A 14998-nucleotide genomic window follows, 5' to 3' on the forward strand; every position below is an offset into this window, starting at 1 on the left:
GAAATAATTGGTTCTTTTCTTTACTAAATAATTTAAGGGAAAGTAATTCAGGTTCACCACAGATCCCTGTTTTCCCAGAAAGTTTTCATTTACTAATTATCCTCATTTTTAAACTATTGTATTTAATATATCCACTATAACAAGGTGGGATGTGTTGCTTAGGCTTTCAATTTAAGCTTTCAGCTGTTTCTGTGGTCATTACTAGTATCCCATGAGATGCATGCACTGTGACCAGAGTTCTCAAAGACTAACACCAGGTTAACTGTAACAACCAGGAATGACCCATCTCTATTTTCCTGACTCTCTTCAGGGGCTGAGTGACTAACATCCAGCTTTAAAGGAAAGCTTTTGCATGGTCCATAATAAAACAAAGTGCTCTTACATGAGCTAATCCCTTCTTGCTTCTGGCAGTGGTAGAAAGCATGTGATATCTACGGGCCCATTAAGCTGTGGCCACTGCCACAGGGCCTGTAAGATTCAGGAAGCTTTCAAATTGCCTATTCAGAATGGTTAGTAAGGGAAATAAGAAATAGGGTAGGTGTATGTTAAATATTTGCATAATTTAAGCCTTCCTACTAAGAGAATAAAAAGTACGCTGAACACTCTTAGAATATAGAGTAAATGTGCACTTTTTTATTTTTTCAATATGTAAATAAAAACACAGATTACATATTTAATGAGTAATCATGTAGAGATAGTACATTTCTCAAACAGTTGTAGATAAATGTTTATATTTCTTCTCTACCCTGGGGCCTTGACTTGATCATGTCACTGACATGTATAAACCTAAGTCACAAACCTGCCGAAGAAGCCTCAACAGCTACTTCAGGAGGAAGTATCTAAGAAAATCGTTTCTGAAAACATTATTTTAATGCATACAGCTAAAAATGTGCGTTGATATCGCTCTCTGTGGAGCATGACTTTTCATTTAGATCAAATGACTATTTCTTCTGCATTAATTTATATCATTTTCCATTTCAAGATTTCATTGTACATATATGAAAAATGACCAGGTAGCTGTTAATCTTCCTGCTAAAGGATGCAAGCACAGTATCAGAGAACTTTGTGAAATTATTTTCATTTTTTAACCTAATATATGAAAACAAAATAAACCTTTGCAAGTTAACTCTACAAATACTGTAATTTCTAATATCAGAAATGCCACTATAAATTTAAACATTATCGAGAATTATTTAACTTTACAATGATAATATGGATGCAAATTTTGATGGAGCAAATATTGCAACTAATAAGATATTCCTCCAAAATGAAGAAATATGAGGCAGAAATGTACTTGGTGTTGGCTGTGATGCACTAATTATTCATTAATTGCATCAAGACAAGTGATAATTTTCCACCACTTGCAAAGTTCTAGTGTCCACACTTATAATTTTTTTTATATACACAGTTGGGATATCAACAAGGTTGTGTGATAAAGATACATCACATATAAAAATAAACATCAGCATGGCAGTATGTAGTTTTTCTTTACCCATTATCATTTTAGGAAGGTTTGAACCTTTGAAGATACCTCAGTTAACTTAAACATTCTCCAAAATTGGACTCTTTTGTGGAAAAAATAACCTCCTCTAAATTATGGTCATAATCAGTTGGAAAGTTTTATTCAAAATTTTTTATGACTGAAGTACTAACTTCTATTTTTGGAAGCTTTTTCTGAATGGAAGTGAATTTTTTTTTTTAAGTGGCCAAAAATCACTTCATTTTTCTATGAAAGCAACATATAAAAGGTCAAATACTATGCATGATTCAATTTTTAAATTCTGAAGTTATACTTTAGGTTATTTTTATTATTATTTTATTAGGTGGAGTCTCGCTCTGTGGCCCAGGCTGGAGTACAGTGCCGCGATCTTGCCTCACCGCAACCTCTGCCTCCCAGGTTCAGGCGATTCTCCTGCCTTAGCCTCCCTAGTAACTGGGATTACAGGCGTGTGCCACCACAACAGGCTAATGTTTTATATTTTTAGTAAAGACGGAGTTTTACCATGTTGGCCAGGCTGGTCTCGAACTCCCAACCTCAAGTGATCTGCCCGCCACGGCCTCCCAAAGTGCTGGGATTGCAGCTCCTGGCCTAGATTGTTTTATGGGAAGAATTCTTGTGATTTTTAATACAATAAATATACGTTCTGACCATTAATGGAAAGACATTTAGAAGGCATTTATTTTTCAGCATACATTTTGTTAAATGTTCTAACATATTGTCTTGAAAAAATGTTTGACAGGAAAAGTTCCTGTGAATGAATACAAAAATACAGTGACTTTGAAAATATTTGGGATGAAGTATATACAGATTTCAATATTTTAAAAATAGATCAAGAATATTGTCCATGTACCACATTTTTGTTGTGAGTTTTCAAGGTACTTAAGTGCTCGTAGAAAGTGTTATTTTATTTTTTTTAGACAGAGTCTTGCTCTGTCGCCAGGCTGGAGTGCAGTGTTGCCATCTCGGCTCACTGCAACCTCTGACTCCCTGGTTCAAGCAATAATCCTGCCTCAGCTTTAACTGCAAGCACGCGCCACCACACCCAGCTAATTTTTGTATTTTTAGTAGAGACGGGGCTTCACCATGTTGGCCAGAATGGTCTCCATCTCCTGACCTCGTCATCCGCCCGCCTTGGCCTCCCAAAGTGCTGGGATTACAGGCGTGAGCCACTGTGGCCAGCCTCAGAAAGTATTATTCATTAAAATTATGGTCTACAGTGGAGTCAATTAAGGTGTCAATTTAATGACACCTCTGAAGGTGATTGATAATAATTTCATGAAATATTAGAAATAAAAAGATGCCACTAAAAAGTACGTTATTTTGAAAAGTAATCCTGACATGGGTAGACAGTTGTAGCTAGTAAGTGACTAAAATATATGAATGTATATCACAAATAATCCTTCTTCTTGTGTCATTTTAAAATATCCAGATGATCAACAAATTTAATGCACAAAAGTCTATTTATTTGAAAATAATGTATTTGTGAAATAAAAATGGAATAGTTTTGTAGGTCCACTAATATAATAAAACCAAGTTATCAGTTCATCCATATTTCAAAAATTAATTCTGTTTACTTCTACTCTTAAAAAACAAGTCCAGATGATAAGTTATTCTGGTACTCAAGATATAGTAAGACTCTTTAGCCTAGTCTTTGGATATTTAATACTCCAAACATCAAATTCATTATAAAGTAACAGGACTCGTGAGCATCGTTATTTTGGCATACTAACTCATGCTTTCTTCACAACCAGAACCTCACTATTTGGGTGTTTCATAGGGGGAAAAAAAATTGAAATAGGAAGTTTTGATTAAATTGAGTGACGTGGAAACTTGAGTCATTTTCCAAGAAATTGTTTTGACCTAAACTGGATGCTGCCAAAAAGAGGAAGCCACTTTTGGCCTTTGGGTCAAACTCCCTCGTTCTTTCAAATGTTCCTTTATAAACATGAATACTTATGTGGCAGACAGAGCTGGGTTTTCACCATTGTGCCCATTAATAGATGTCAGTGGACTCATGAATTAGTACGCTCTGGCAGCATATCTAATTTTTGACACAAACTGCTTGAGGAATTAGAGTAAGGGAAAAAAATTCAAATTAGGATAAAAAAGTAAAAGTATCTTGAAAGTTTGATGTTGCAAAAGGAAGCAATGAACCTGGTTTTCCTTCTGCACAGAATGAATGGATAAAGGAATAGTCTTGTTGGTAAGAATTTATTCAAACCATTGCAGTACCGTTTACTGGAGAGGGGGCGGCAGTGAGGCATTCTAGCCTGTGTTCTTCCTTTGTTTCAGCCAAGTAGTTTCATAAAGGCAGATGCAAGAAGGGAGATTTGTGCTTTTCAAGATTTGTGCCATATTGGTGCTTTTACCTGCAATCCCTATTGGCAGTGGGTTCTCTTTCACTCCATCCATGGCTCCAATTTGATGGAACAAAGGATACAAGATGAAAATGATTTTATTTTTTCCTTTTGCAGCACAGATGGTATTATAGGAATGTCCTCTTAAATTTAGAAGTGTTTGCTTCATAGTTTAGTACAATTGTCACCCAACTAAAATTCTATGTGGGAAAAAAGTTTTGTAAGAGCTGTTTGAGGTTTTAGGTTTCATACAATAGGTGTAGTGGCTACAATGACCCAGAGAGACAGGAGTTGAGAGCTCATTGACTACATCCCAATTACAGCAAAGTCCACAGGGTAGCTAGAACATAGCATCAGAATATTAAAAATAGTGTAAAAATACTACTCTTTAGGGAATCTTCTGACATTTGACTGATTTCTAAGTAACCTGCATTACTGTTAGTTACCTGGCATGGTAAAACACATGTAAGGCTTTCTATAAACAAAGTAAGGAAAATATTGTTAGAAAGCTGAATTCCATTTCACATGAAGCATTGGAGATTAAGGAAGATGAGTGTATATGTGCTTCCAATGTCATGAGGAGATCACAATCAATTGCTGATCATCCTGGAAGGGAATAATCTGGGTGGGCTGCCGCCCCAGTAGTACACTGTAGGGTTACTTTGTAGCATGTCCACAGCTGCTTGCTTTGTTTCTGAAGTGGTTGCCAAAGGATGGATGAAATGTTATCAGGCTGGCAATATATTTAAAACATGCTTAAAAATGCAGCAGAGTTTGACTAAGATGTTCCAGTACTAGGAATCATACTACCTCTGTCTCCAACATGCCAGGAACATCTCTGATAGGAGAGGAATATAGGGTGATCTTGCAGAAAACCTGTGGAGACAGAGAGGACGTCAGAGTTAGCCAGACTGACGGGATTGCGGAGTTCTGTGAGGGATGCAGCAGCCTCCACAGGGAAGTGAAGTGCTTGGTTCTGTGAGGCTTTCCTTCATCACCTCATGACAATGAGGTAGCAACTGAGGCTTGCACATTAGGAGTGGTAGCATCTGAGTGAGTGAACAGATTTTTCTGGGGGCGGGGGAGTCCATATTTAAGTTGTAAAACAATGATTTATCTCTTGTAGTCACTCTATTGGTAAAAAGCTTGTTATTATAACATGGTATAATACTTTCTGTATCGGCATGTTAAAAAATGAAGTCACAGTTAAGTCTTGCTTTTATGTTTTCCAGGAATCGGAGAAAAAGGGGTTGATCGAAAGAATCTATATGGTACAGGATATTGTTTCAACTGTTCAAAACATCTTGGAGGAAATAGCTTCTTTTGGAGAAAGGATTAAAAAGTAAGTTCGAAATTTGTGTTGTGATGTTTGAAGTAGACCTGCTATCCACAATGACAGCGGGGTTATGGCAGTGGGGTGGGAGAAAGGGAGGTCAGAAAATGCAAACATGAACTAAAGCAACACTCCTGGGTTAGCCTGTCTGACTTCGGTTGACTTCTTAACTTCACAGTTGGTGGTACCTCACAACTGGGGTGACCATAAGGCCTAGTTTATTCCAGTCACCCCAGCATAAATATTAACAGTGTCCCTTTTCACTCAAAAATATATCAGTTTGGGTGATAACTTATAGATATTTAAAATGTTACCCTATTCAGAAATAAAAAGAGAAGCAAATGTGCTAAAAATGAGCCTTTTCTATCTGAACCACTGAACTTAGTAAATGCCTTGAGTAACTTTTCCCTCCAATTCTCCAAAGAAAGATACATATCTAGTACCATCATAGATGGATAAATGTGAAGTTAGTTCACCCACATATATGGATGTCTTAGGACAGGATACTACTCTCTGGCCTTTTTTAGAGAAAGTTGGCAATATTTTCAGCTTTGTGGGACATATGGTCTCTGTCCTGACTACTCAACGCTGTTGTTAAAGTGTAAAAGGAGTAACAGTTAATAGGTAAATGAATGGGTATGATATGCATTCCAATAAAACTTTATTTATAAAAACAGGTAGCATGCTGGATTTGATTCACAGTCTACCCACAGCTTGCCACCCCCATCTTAGGATGTGATAGCTAAACTGTCTAATGGAACTCCAGTTAAGATTAGACTGTAGATTCATATGTTTTGTTTGTTTTGTTTTATACATTATCAACTCTGCATTACTTAGTTTTCATTTGGCACCAATAAATGGAAGGTTTTTTTTTCCTTTGAATTATTAACTTACTTCCCCCTTTAATCTAGAATGGTGTCAACCATGTTCTTTCTAAGGGTTAATTCTTACTTTGTTGGTCGTGTCTACGTGGATCATTCTAGTTTCTTTAAGTAAAGAATGTATTGTTTTGGAATTGCATGGGTAAACAGATTAAGAGTGGTGCTAAAAAACAAGTGAAAGTCTTATACATTAAAATGCAAGGAATCCATAAATGATATTAACATCAGGAAATATAAGTAGTTAATATGTAGCTTTATGTAAATACTAATGTTCTTAGTTGCATAGTCAATGAAATTGCCCTTGAATGCCCATTATTATAAGCATAGTTAACATGTATGTTTAAAAAATAAGTTATAAACTACTTTTAAACAAAGTTGATGAATTTTTATTGAATTTACAGTTATACCCATTATTAATATCTTAAGAAAAAACAACAGAAGTTTTGCTCACAGATATGATGCCTATATGCTTTATTCTTGTAGGTTTCATATCAATTGGCAAAAGATTCTTGCATTTACCCTCAAAATGTTTACTATAAACATATTTGGAAGTAAACATGAATAGTAAAATGAGGAGAGTATCATAATTCTTTATTCATTTCCTCGCTCAACTATCAGTTTTTGAGTTTCAGACACTGACATGGTCTAAGAATGAGAAATACATCCATAATTACAATAGTGATAGCAACACCAACTGTTATCGCATGCCAGCCAGGCACTCTTCTAAGCCCTTTAAACAGACTAGCTCCTTTGAGGAGCTACTTAAAGGAGTAAGATTACATCATTCAAACAACTCTATAAAGTAAGGATTGTTAGTATCCTCATTTTACAGATGAGGAAACTGAATCACAGAGTGATTAAATTTGTAGTCCAAGATCACACAACTAGTAGCTATGTAGCTTGGATTGGAACCTGTCCTCCTCATTACTACACTATAATGTCATTATCCTCAAGGAATCTCTATTTCAATGAGGGAGAAACAGAGTAATAGCCAATTAGAATTCAGTAGCATTAGTAGTAGGGAGCGGTAAGAGAGAATTCTGGGAGAGATCTGATCAGCCCAGGAAGAGATGTAGGAGAAAGACAGACCACGGGCAGTTCTGAAGCAGAAGAAACTTATCAGCATCTCTGAGAATAGGAAGAGATAGCTGGGCAAATAATTGATGAATGAGGGATTCAGGAGTAGACAGCGCTTGTGCCAATGCTCAAAGCTCAAGACTGTGTGGGAGATACAGGGAAATGTAAGGGATTTAGTGTGTCCATGCCATGGAGGTGCAGTTGGCAGTGCCTACAGATGAGGCATGTCATGCAGGCCTTGAGGAGATGGAAAAAGTCAATGGAAGAAAGTTCAGTGAGGGACGTATTGGCAGCAAGGAGGATAAGAGGACACAGAGTGGGGTCAAGACCCAGGAAGGAAGATCATGTTGTTTGGTAAAACTGTCTCCATTCTCGAACATCTCTAAAAGACAAATGTGGCTGTTGTGCAGTTGATAATGTAAAAGGAAATGTGTCTGAGGAGAGAAGAGGGCAGAGTGATTTAAACAGGCTCCCAACCCTCCAGTGCTTTGAGGGGCAGCTGTGCCCAGCACAGCTGTGGTGGACATGTCTGAGATGTGTCTTCAGCCCATGAACAGAGTACTGTTCTGCCCAGCTGCAACACAGGAAGGCTTCTAAGGCTCAAATCCTATTAATTCTTGGCCATTCATTATTACAGTGACCTTAAAGTCCCTGCTGGGCATTCAAGTGGGATGTCATGTGTAACCCTGTTGGAATTCCATTGTAACTCAGTGCTTAAGAACCAGGAAAACTTTTATTCAACTCTTGGCAACTGGCAAAAATATAGAAATACATAAAACTCTCAAAGCAGGGCTTCCCTGATACTGGTGAGGGAGGACCCCAATGGTGTTGCATTTATGTGGAATGAACTGTATCCCTTTTTTCCTACTCTTCTCTAGTCACCTTCCCTAATATTACACAAATTTTAAATGAATATATGTATGAAGCCAAAATATTGTACTCAACATGTAGCATTTGGCTAGGCACGGTGGCTCACATCTGTAATCCCAGCACTTTGGAAGGCTGAGGTGGGCAGATCACCTGAGGTCAGGAGTTAGAGACCAGCCTGGTCAACATGGTGAAACCCCATCTCTACTAAAAATACAAAAATTAGACGGGCATGGTGGCACATGCCTGTAATCCCAGCAACTCAGGAGGCTGAGGCAGGAGAATCACTTGAACCTGGGAGGCGGAGGTTGCAGTGAGCCGAGATGGCACCACCACACTACAGCCTGGGCAACAGAGTGGGACTCTGTCTCAAAAAACAAACAAAAAACCAAAAACCATGCAACATTTATGCTAGACAATAGGCAGAGCAGTGCAGGAGAGTGAAGTGTGTCATATGTTCTATCATTATGGAGTGAGGGCTCTAACCCTTGCGTCCTTGAGTGGCTAGGGAAATCTCCACAGAGGAGATACTGAGATTAAAGTAGACCTAAAATAGGCAAGTTATTCCTACAAATGTTCCAGGGTAAAACTTAGAAGCCACCTTCATAAGAAGTACAACTGCCCTGGCTAGGAATGATGTGAAAAATACTAAGCAGAAGATGGGCAAGCAGGTTAAGTGGTTGCAATCCTGAGGTTAAGTGGGGTTGGAATCCAGATTTGATTCCAGTTAAGTGGTTGGAATCCAGATTAAATAGGGCTGGAATCCTGATGGGGCCATGGGGAATGAGAGATGGATGCATTTTGTGTTTAATTCAAGAGTGACATATCAAAAGGGACAAAGAGTGAAGACAGAAAGATCAAGGAGGGGGCCAGGTGTGAGGAAAGCAATCACAGGCTAGTGTAGAACCATGCATATGCAAAGGAAAGCCTTTAGTAGAAGACAGGACAAAGTAAGAACCTACAGCAGAATATGACCAGTAGTTTTCATTTCCCTGGGAAGAAGAGTCAGAGGACCTCATTTGTCCAAGCCCTGGAAACAAGGAAATAATCTCATTGACACAAGGTCAGTGCAGTGGGGCAGCCAGTTGCGGGAGGACCCAGAGAATATACCTGCACCCACATTCTGGGATGTGGTCACAATCACAATAAGACACTTTGTAAAACAACATTTTCAACAAAATCAACATGCCTGTAATCCCAGCAACTCGGGAGGGTGAGGATTTAGAAAACGATGTTCTTCCATATTAGTGAGCCCATATGGTTGAATGAGTGAAGAGGATTCCTTGAGTTTTTTCATTAATTGAGAAGTTAGTCATTTGTTTCATAAGGGACCAAGTCAGGGATTACCTCTGAGGATTTAGGGAGCTCTCAAGTCAGGAAAACTGGAGAAATCTATGAAAATGTTGTTTTACAAAGTGTCTTATCTTGAGATGGGAAAGCTTTGATTTACCAAGCTTCTTCAACTTCGGATTTTCTATGGAAGATGTTCTACGATACATGGGGAAAGAGTCTAGTAAGGTTTTAAGTGTTAGGGGTATTGCTACTGAGTGTCTTTGAATTAAATCCTCAACATTATACACAGGAATATTCAGCTAGATTACATGAGTAACATGGGCTTATTTACATTTTTTTAAAGTGCCTACTACAGAAGCAGTGAAGACGGGATCGTAAGCCAATTTTCTGAGTTCAAATCCCAGTTTCGTCACTGGAAGTGAATGATCTTAGGCAACTTATTTAACTTTTAGGACTCAGGGTCCTCATCTGTAGGATGGGAATAGCAATAATGAGTTTTGCTTCATAAAATTTAAATGAATTAGTACATATAAAGAGTTTAGACCAGTGGATGACAGGTAGTAATCACATAAAAAATATTAACTATTGTGAGTATTATTTTTTGGCTACTGACTTGACTTTCTTCCTCTGTGTCTTAAATAATTCCAGTGAATGTCCCCTGCCCTCCTTCTAAACCATTTTAACACAGAAGTTGTACTTCTGAGGTGCCAAATTTTTGAGAAATCTAAACTTGTGGGTTGCTGAGGGGAAAATGCATTAGTCAACTGACCTGGCTCTTAGAAGGCAAATCTGACAGGCTATGTGGGAGAGTGAGTGTGTCGCCCAACCCCATTTCTAGAAAGCACATGACACACAATACACTTGTACACACACAACTGTTGGGATCTTTATTAGGACTGCATTAATTGGGAAAGAATTGATATCCCGATACATGTTTAAGTTTTCTAATATATGAGCTTGTTATATCCCAGTGTAATATCTCTTTAGATTGTCTTTAATTTATCTCATTATTATTTTAGAGTTTTCTGTATAGAAGTCTGACATTTTTTGGTGAAATATATTCCTGAGTACTTGATAGTGTGGTGTTAGTTTAAATGGCATCTTTTTTCACATTTCATTTTCTACCTGTTACTCTCATATAGACATGAAATTAATTTTTCTGCTTTGTTTCTAATAGCCATGGTAAACTTAGTTATCTTATTTTTATGTGAAGATTATTATTCTGGATTTTTTTCTTAGATAAATGTATCATGTAAGAATAATTTTTTCTTCATTTTTCCATCCCTTACACATTTCATTTTCTTGACTTGCTGTACTGGCTATTAGCTGTCATACAATGTGGATTAGAATTGGTATTTTGAGGCATTCTTTCCTCTTGGGATCTCAGAAAGAAAGCTTTCAGCATTTCACCCTCAAGAATGATGTTTGCTGTAGGTTATTGTAAATATGCTTTATCAGATAAAAGAAGTTCGCTTTTTATTCCTAGTTTGCTGTGAGTTTTTATTTTGAACATGAGTTGAGCTTTCCCTAACATTTTTGCCTGCATTCATTGAAATGATGTTATTTTTCTGCTTTATTTTGCTTTATGTGGTGAATTATTTTGATTGGTTTTCAAATGGTAAACCGATCTTACATTCTTGGAATAAACCCAGCATTGCTGTTCTATAGTCCCTTTATATCTGGCTGGATTTTATTTACTTGTTTTTGCTTGGGATTTTCGAAGTTATGATCATCAGTGAGATTGACTTATTTTCTGTTCTTGAAATTTTCTTGTGGCTAGGTTATTCTAAACTCATAATACAAGGTCAGGTAGGTTCTCTGTCTTTTTTTCTGGAAGAGTTTATGGGAGTATGATATTACTTCCTTTAAGATTTATAGAATTAGCTGCTGAAGCATCCAGGCCTGAAGTTTTCCTTTGGAGATGATTTTGGATGAAATATTCTGGAGATATATATATAGTCAGCCATTCTATTATTTCTCATCTCTGTTTCTGTACATTGTAATTTTCAAAGAGTTTGTCCCTTTCATATAAATTTTCTACTTGTTGATTTAAAGTTGTTTATAACATCCTCTTGTTTAATGTCAGTAAGATCTGTTGCATTGTCTACTCTTCTATGCTTGATATTGTTTTTTATCTTCTTTCTTCTTGATGGGGATTTATCAATTATATTAGTCTTTAGAAATAAGCATCATTTGCCTTTGCTAATCTTCTCTATTTCCTGCTTGTTTTTTCATTAATTACTACTCTTATATTTTTCCAACTCTTTAAAATGGATAATTAGATCACTTATTTTCAATCTTTCTTCTTTAACATTTAAGGCTCTACAATTTCCTGTAAACACAACTCTAGCTCCATGCCAAACATTCTGGCATGTAATATTCTCATTATCATTCAAATTCAGTTAAAGCTATTTTCTGATTTCTCTTTTGATTTCTTCCTTGACTAAGATATGTATTACTAAATTCCCAAGTATATGGAGATTTTCTAGCCATCTTTTCATTTCTGGTTTCTAGCTTAATTGCTTTATGATTAGAAAATATTGATCCAGCAACGGACTACTTTTGTCAGTTTTCCATGTGAGCTTGAAAAGTAGATCATTGGATGCATTGTTCTCTCTATATATTCATTAGATTAAATTTGCTCATCATATTCAAGCCATATTCAATCAGTATTTGTACTGATTTTTGTTTTTGTTTGGCTTGTTCTATCAATTACTTAGATGTGTTTAAACTTTTCACTATTGTTGTACATTTGTCTCATCCCCCCTTGAATTTTGTCATTTTTTGCTTTCTATATTTTGAAGCTACGTTATTTGGTTTGTAGATGTTAAAATTATTATATTATCTTGGTTGATTGGAGCATTAATATGAAGCAACCTATTTCTTGCTAATACAGTTTTTTCCTAAATACCTTGTTGACCAATATTGGTATGGCTATACAGTAGTCCCGTATTATCCATGGGGGATATGTTCTCAGACCCCCAGTGGGTGTCTGAAATCACAGATAGTACTGATCTCTGTATATACTATGCTTTTTCTTATACGTGCATGACCTATGATAAAGTTTACTTTATAAATTAGGCACAGTAATAGATTAACAATAATAATGAAATAGAACAATTATGGTAAGATAATGTAATAAAAGTTATGTGAATATGGTGTTCCCCTCTCTTTTAAGATATCTTACTGTATGTAATATTTTGGAACTCCAACTAACTGAAACCACAGAAAACCAAACTGCAGATAAGGGGTGACTACTGTCTCACCTTTCTTGTCTCCTTTTCTGTACTTTTCTTTTTTTTTTTTTTTTTTTTTTTTTTTTTGAGACGGAGTCTCGCTCTGTCGCCCAGGCTGGAGTGCAGTGGCCGGATCTCAGCTCATTGCAAGCTCCGCCTCCCGGGTTCCCGCCATTCTCCTGCCTCAGCCTCCCGAGTAGCTGGGACTACAGGCGCCGCCACCCCGCCCAGCTAATTTTTTGTATTTTTAGTAGAGACGGGGTTTCACCGTGTTCGCCAGGATGGTCTCGATCTCCTGACCTTGTGATCCGCCCGTCTCGGCCTCCCAAAGTGCTGGGATTACAGGCTTGAGCCACCGCACCCAGACTTTTCTGTACTTTTCTTTCAACCTGTCTTTTTGTTTCAAATGTTTCTCTTGTATCTCACTATCACTATCATTTCACTGTAGCATGTAATCCCTGCAAAATTAATGATATTTGCAATTGCATTTAGATTTAAATCTGTAATTTATTAATAGTAGTATTTACTTGTTTGTTCTGTGTCTTTCTTTTTATTTCTTCTATATCTTTCCTCCACTTGCTAGGAATTGAAACACTCTTGCTATTCTTTTAGTTGTCATCTTAGAGTTAACAGCTTTATTTGCCACAGTCCAATATTGTCACTTTTAATGTCTTCCCAGTCAGTGCAGGAACCTTCTTAATCTATGTTCCACATCTCTTTGATATCTGCCATCTTTTTCTTCTTTGTGATGCCTTCTAAATACTTTCTTTGGAAAATCTTGGACTGTATTAGTTCTCTGCAGTTTAAAATCCTGTCCAATTCATTCATTGGGTTTTTAACTTCAATTATTGTAGTTTTCACTTTTCATAATTCTATTTGCTTTATCAATTTTTCTTCTTTTTCATTTTCTTTTGGATTATATCTTCAAGTGTCTCTTACATGATTTTTAACATATTAACCATTATGATTTAATATATTGGATTAGATTTCAGAATCTGAAATCTTTCAGATTTTGTTGGCTCTTACTCATGGTGTCATGTGTACTTTTGTGGTTTGGATTTTTAAGTATACACTTATATTCCTTGGATTTTCATGTGGAAAGTACTCAAACATCATAGTTGATGATGTATTTCCTTGGAGAGGAGTACTGTTTAAGTCACCTTGGGATACTGCCAATCCCAGGACCTACCAATCTAGGTCGTTCCTTAAATTCTTTTGCTTGAGGCTTTTCAAACAACACTGGTAGCATCAACTCAGATGATAAATCTCTCCACTTAGCACCAAGGTCATGATTTATGTCCACTCTTGTATGGTACAATATGTCCCTCCTTCCTTATTCTTACCCTGAATATGTAAGCTTTATGCGATGGTCTCATATTAAAATCTCCCCATGGGGAGTTCTAGGCTTCCTTTTCTGCCCCCAGCCTCCCATCGTACCATGCAGACAACAGAAAGAAGCTCAAAATCCCAATATTTGGCAGAAAATATTAGAGTGAAAATTGACATTGGAGCTTAGTTCCCTCCAAGAGTTCTTCCAATTTATTTTATTTTTATACTCTATTTCTATTTTCATGTCAACCTAGTAATGGCTTTTTTTTTTTCTGTTGATTAATATTTTACTTTCTCTTCAAAGTGGAATGGTATTGCTAGAAAAGGAATGATAAAGTATATTCGTTTTTAAAGAGTAATTTTATTCATGTTTGTAGCTATTATTTTCACAACTCTACCTGATATCAAAAACTTTCTTTCTATATTTGTGTGTTTTGTGCAATAACAATGAGAAAAATGAGGGTAGCAACACTTATTAAATAATGACTATGTGCCATATATTTTTATAAATAATTTATATGTATAAAATTATGGAATCCCCTCAGCAGCTCTATAAAGTAGATACAGTTATTATTCCCATTTTACAGATGGGAAAACGAAAGTACAGAGAGGTGGAGTAAATTACTTAAGGCCACACAGCTAACAAAAAGTTGCACAGGAATTGTTTTTACATTATAGGCTACAAAGTTAATAAGTAATCTTCCAGGGTAAAAAAAGAGTGGGTTTTGTTGCCAGCTAGCTATGGATTTATGTCCAGGATCTGTCATCCACTGTGTCTCCACTTTAAAAATGTTGGAAAGGGGACAAATTTCTTTTTCCTTATTTATTTTAGTTATTTGTTGTACCTGATACAGTTGTTACTTACTTTTATTATAAATATATCAATTATAAAAATAATCAAATACAACCAATGAAATATAAAGTCTTTTCTTATTGTATATATGTACATTATTTCTACAGTTTAGTTTTTTACTGTATGTAGCTTTGAGCCCACAGGGTGGGGGTAGCGTGAGTGTTTTTAGTGTATTCTTATCTTTTTTTTAAGCTGCATAGTATTGCAGGTATAAATCTCATTAATTTTTCTTCATTTCGAGATTTTCCAATATTTATTTTGCTGAGTTTAT

General features: G+C 36.3%; 1 protein-coding gene across 2 annotated transcripts in view; it reads left to right on the forward strand.

The window, feature by feature from the left end:
- The window catches only part of MCTP2 (multiple C2 and transmembrane domain containing 2), a 196192-nt gene that overhangs the window by 164956 nt on the left and 16238 nt on the right, over positions 1-14998 (forward strand). For both annotated transcript variants that reach the window (XM_025391701.1, XM_025391702.1), the window contains one exon: positions 5091-5200. In XM_025391701.1, the coding sequence (XP_025247486.1) occupies positions 5091-5200 (110 nt within the window). The remainder of the gene's footprint in view (positions 1-5090; positions 5201-14998) is intronic.

The sequence above is a fragment of the Theropithecus gelada genome, chromosome 7b (genome assembly GCF_003255815.1).
Source record: "Theropithecus gelada isolate Dixy chromosome 7b, Tgel_1.0, whole genome shotgun sequence".
In the NCBI taxonomy this organism is placed as follows: Eukaryota; Metazoa; Chordata; class Mammalia; order Primates; family Cercopithecidae; genus Theropithecus; species Theropithecus gelada.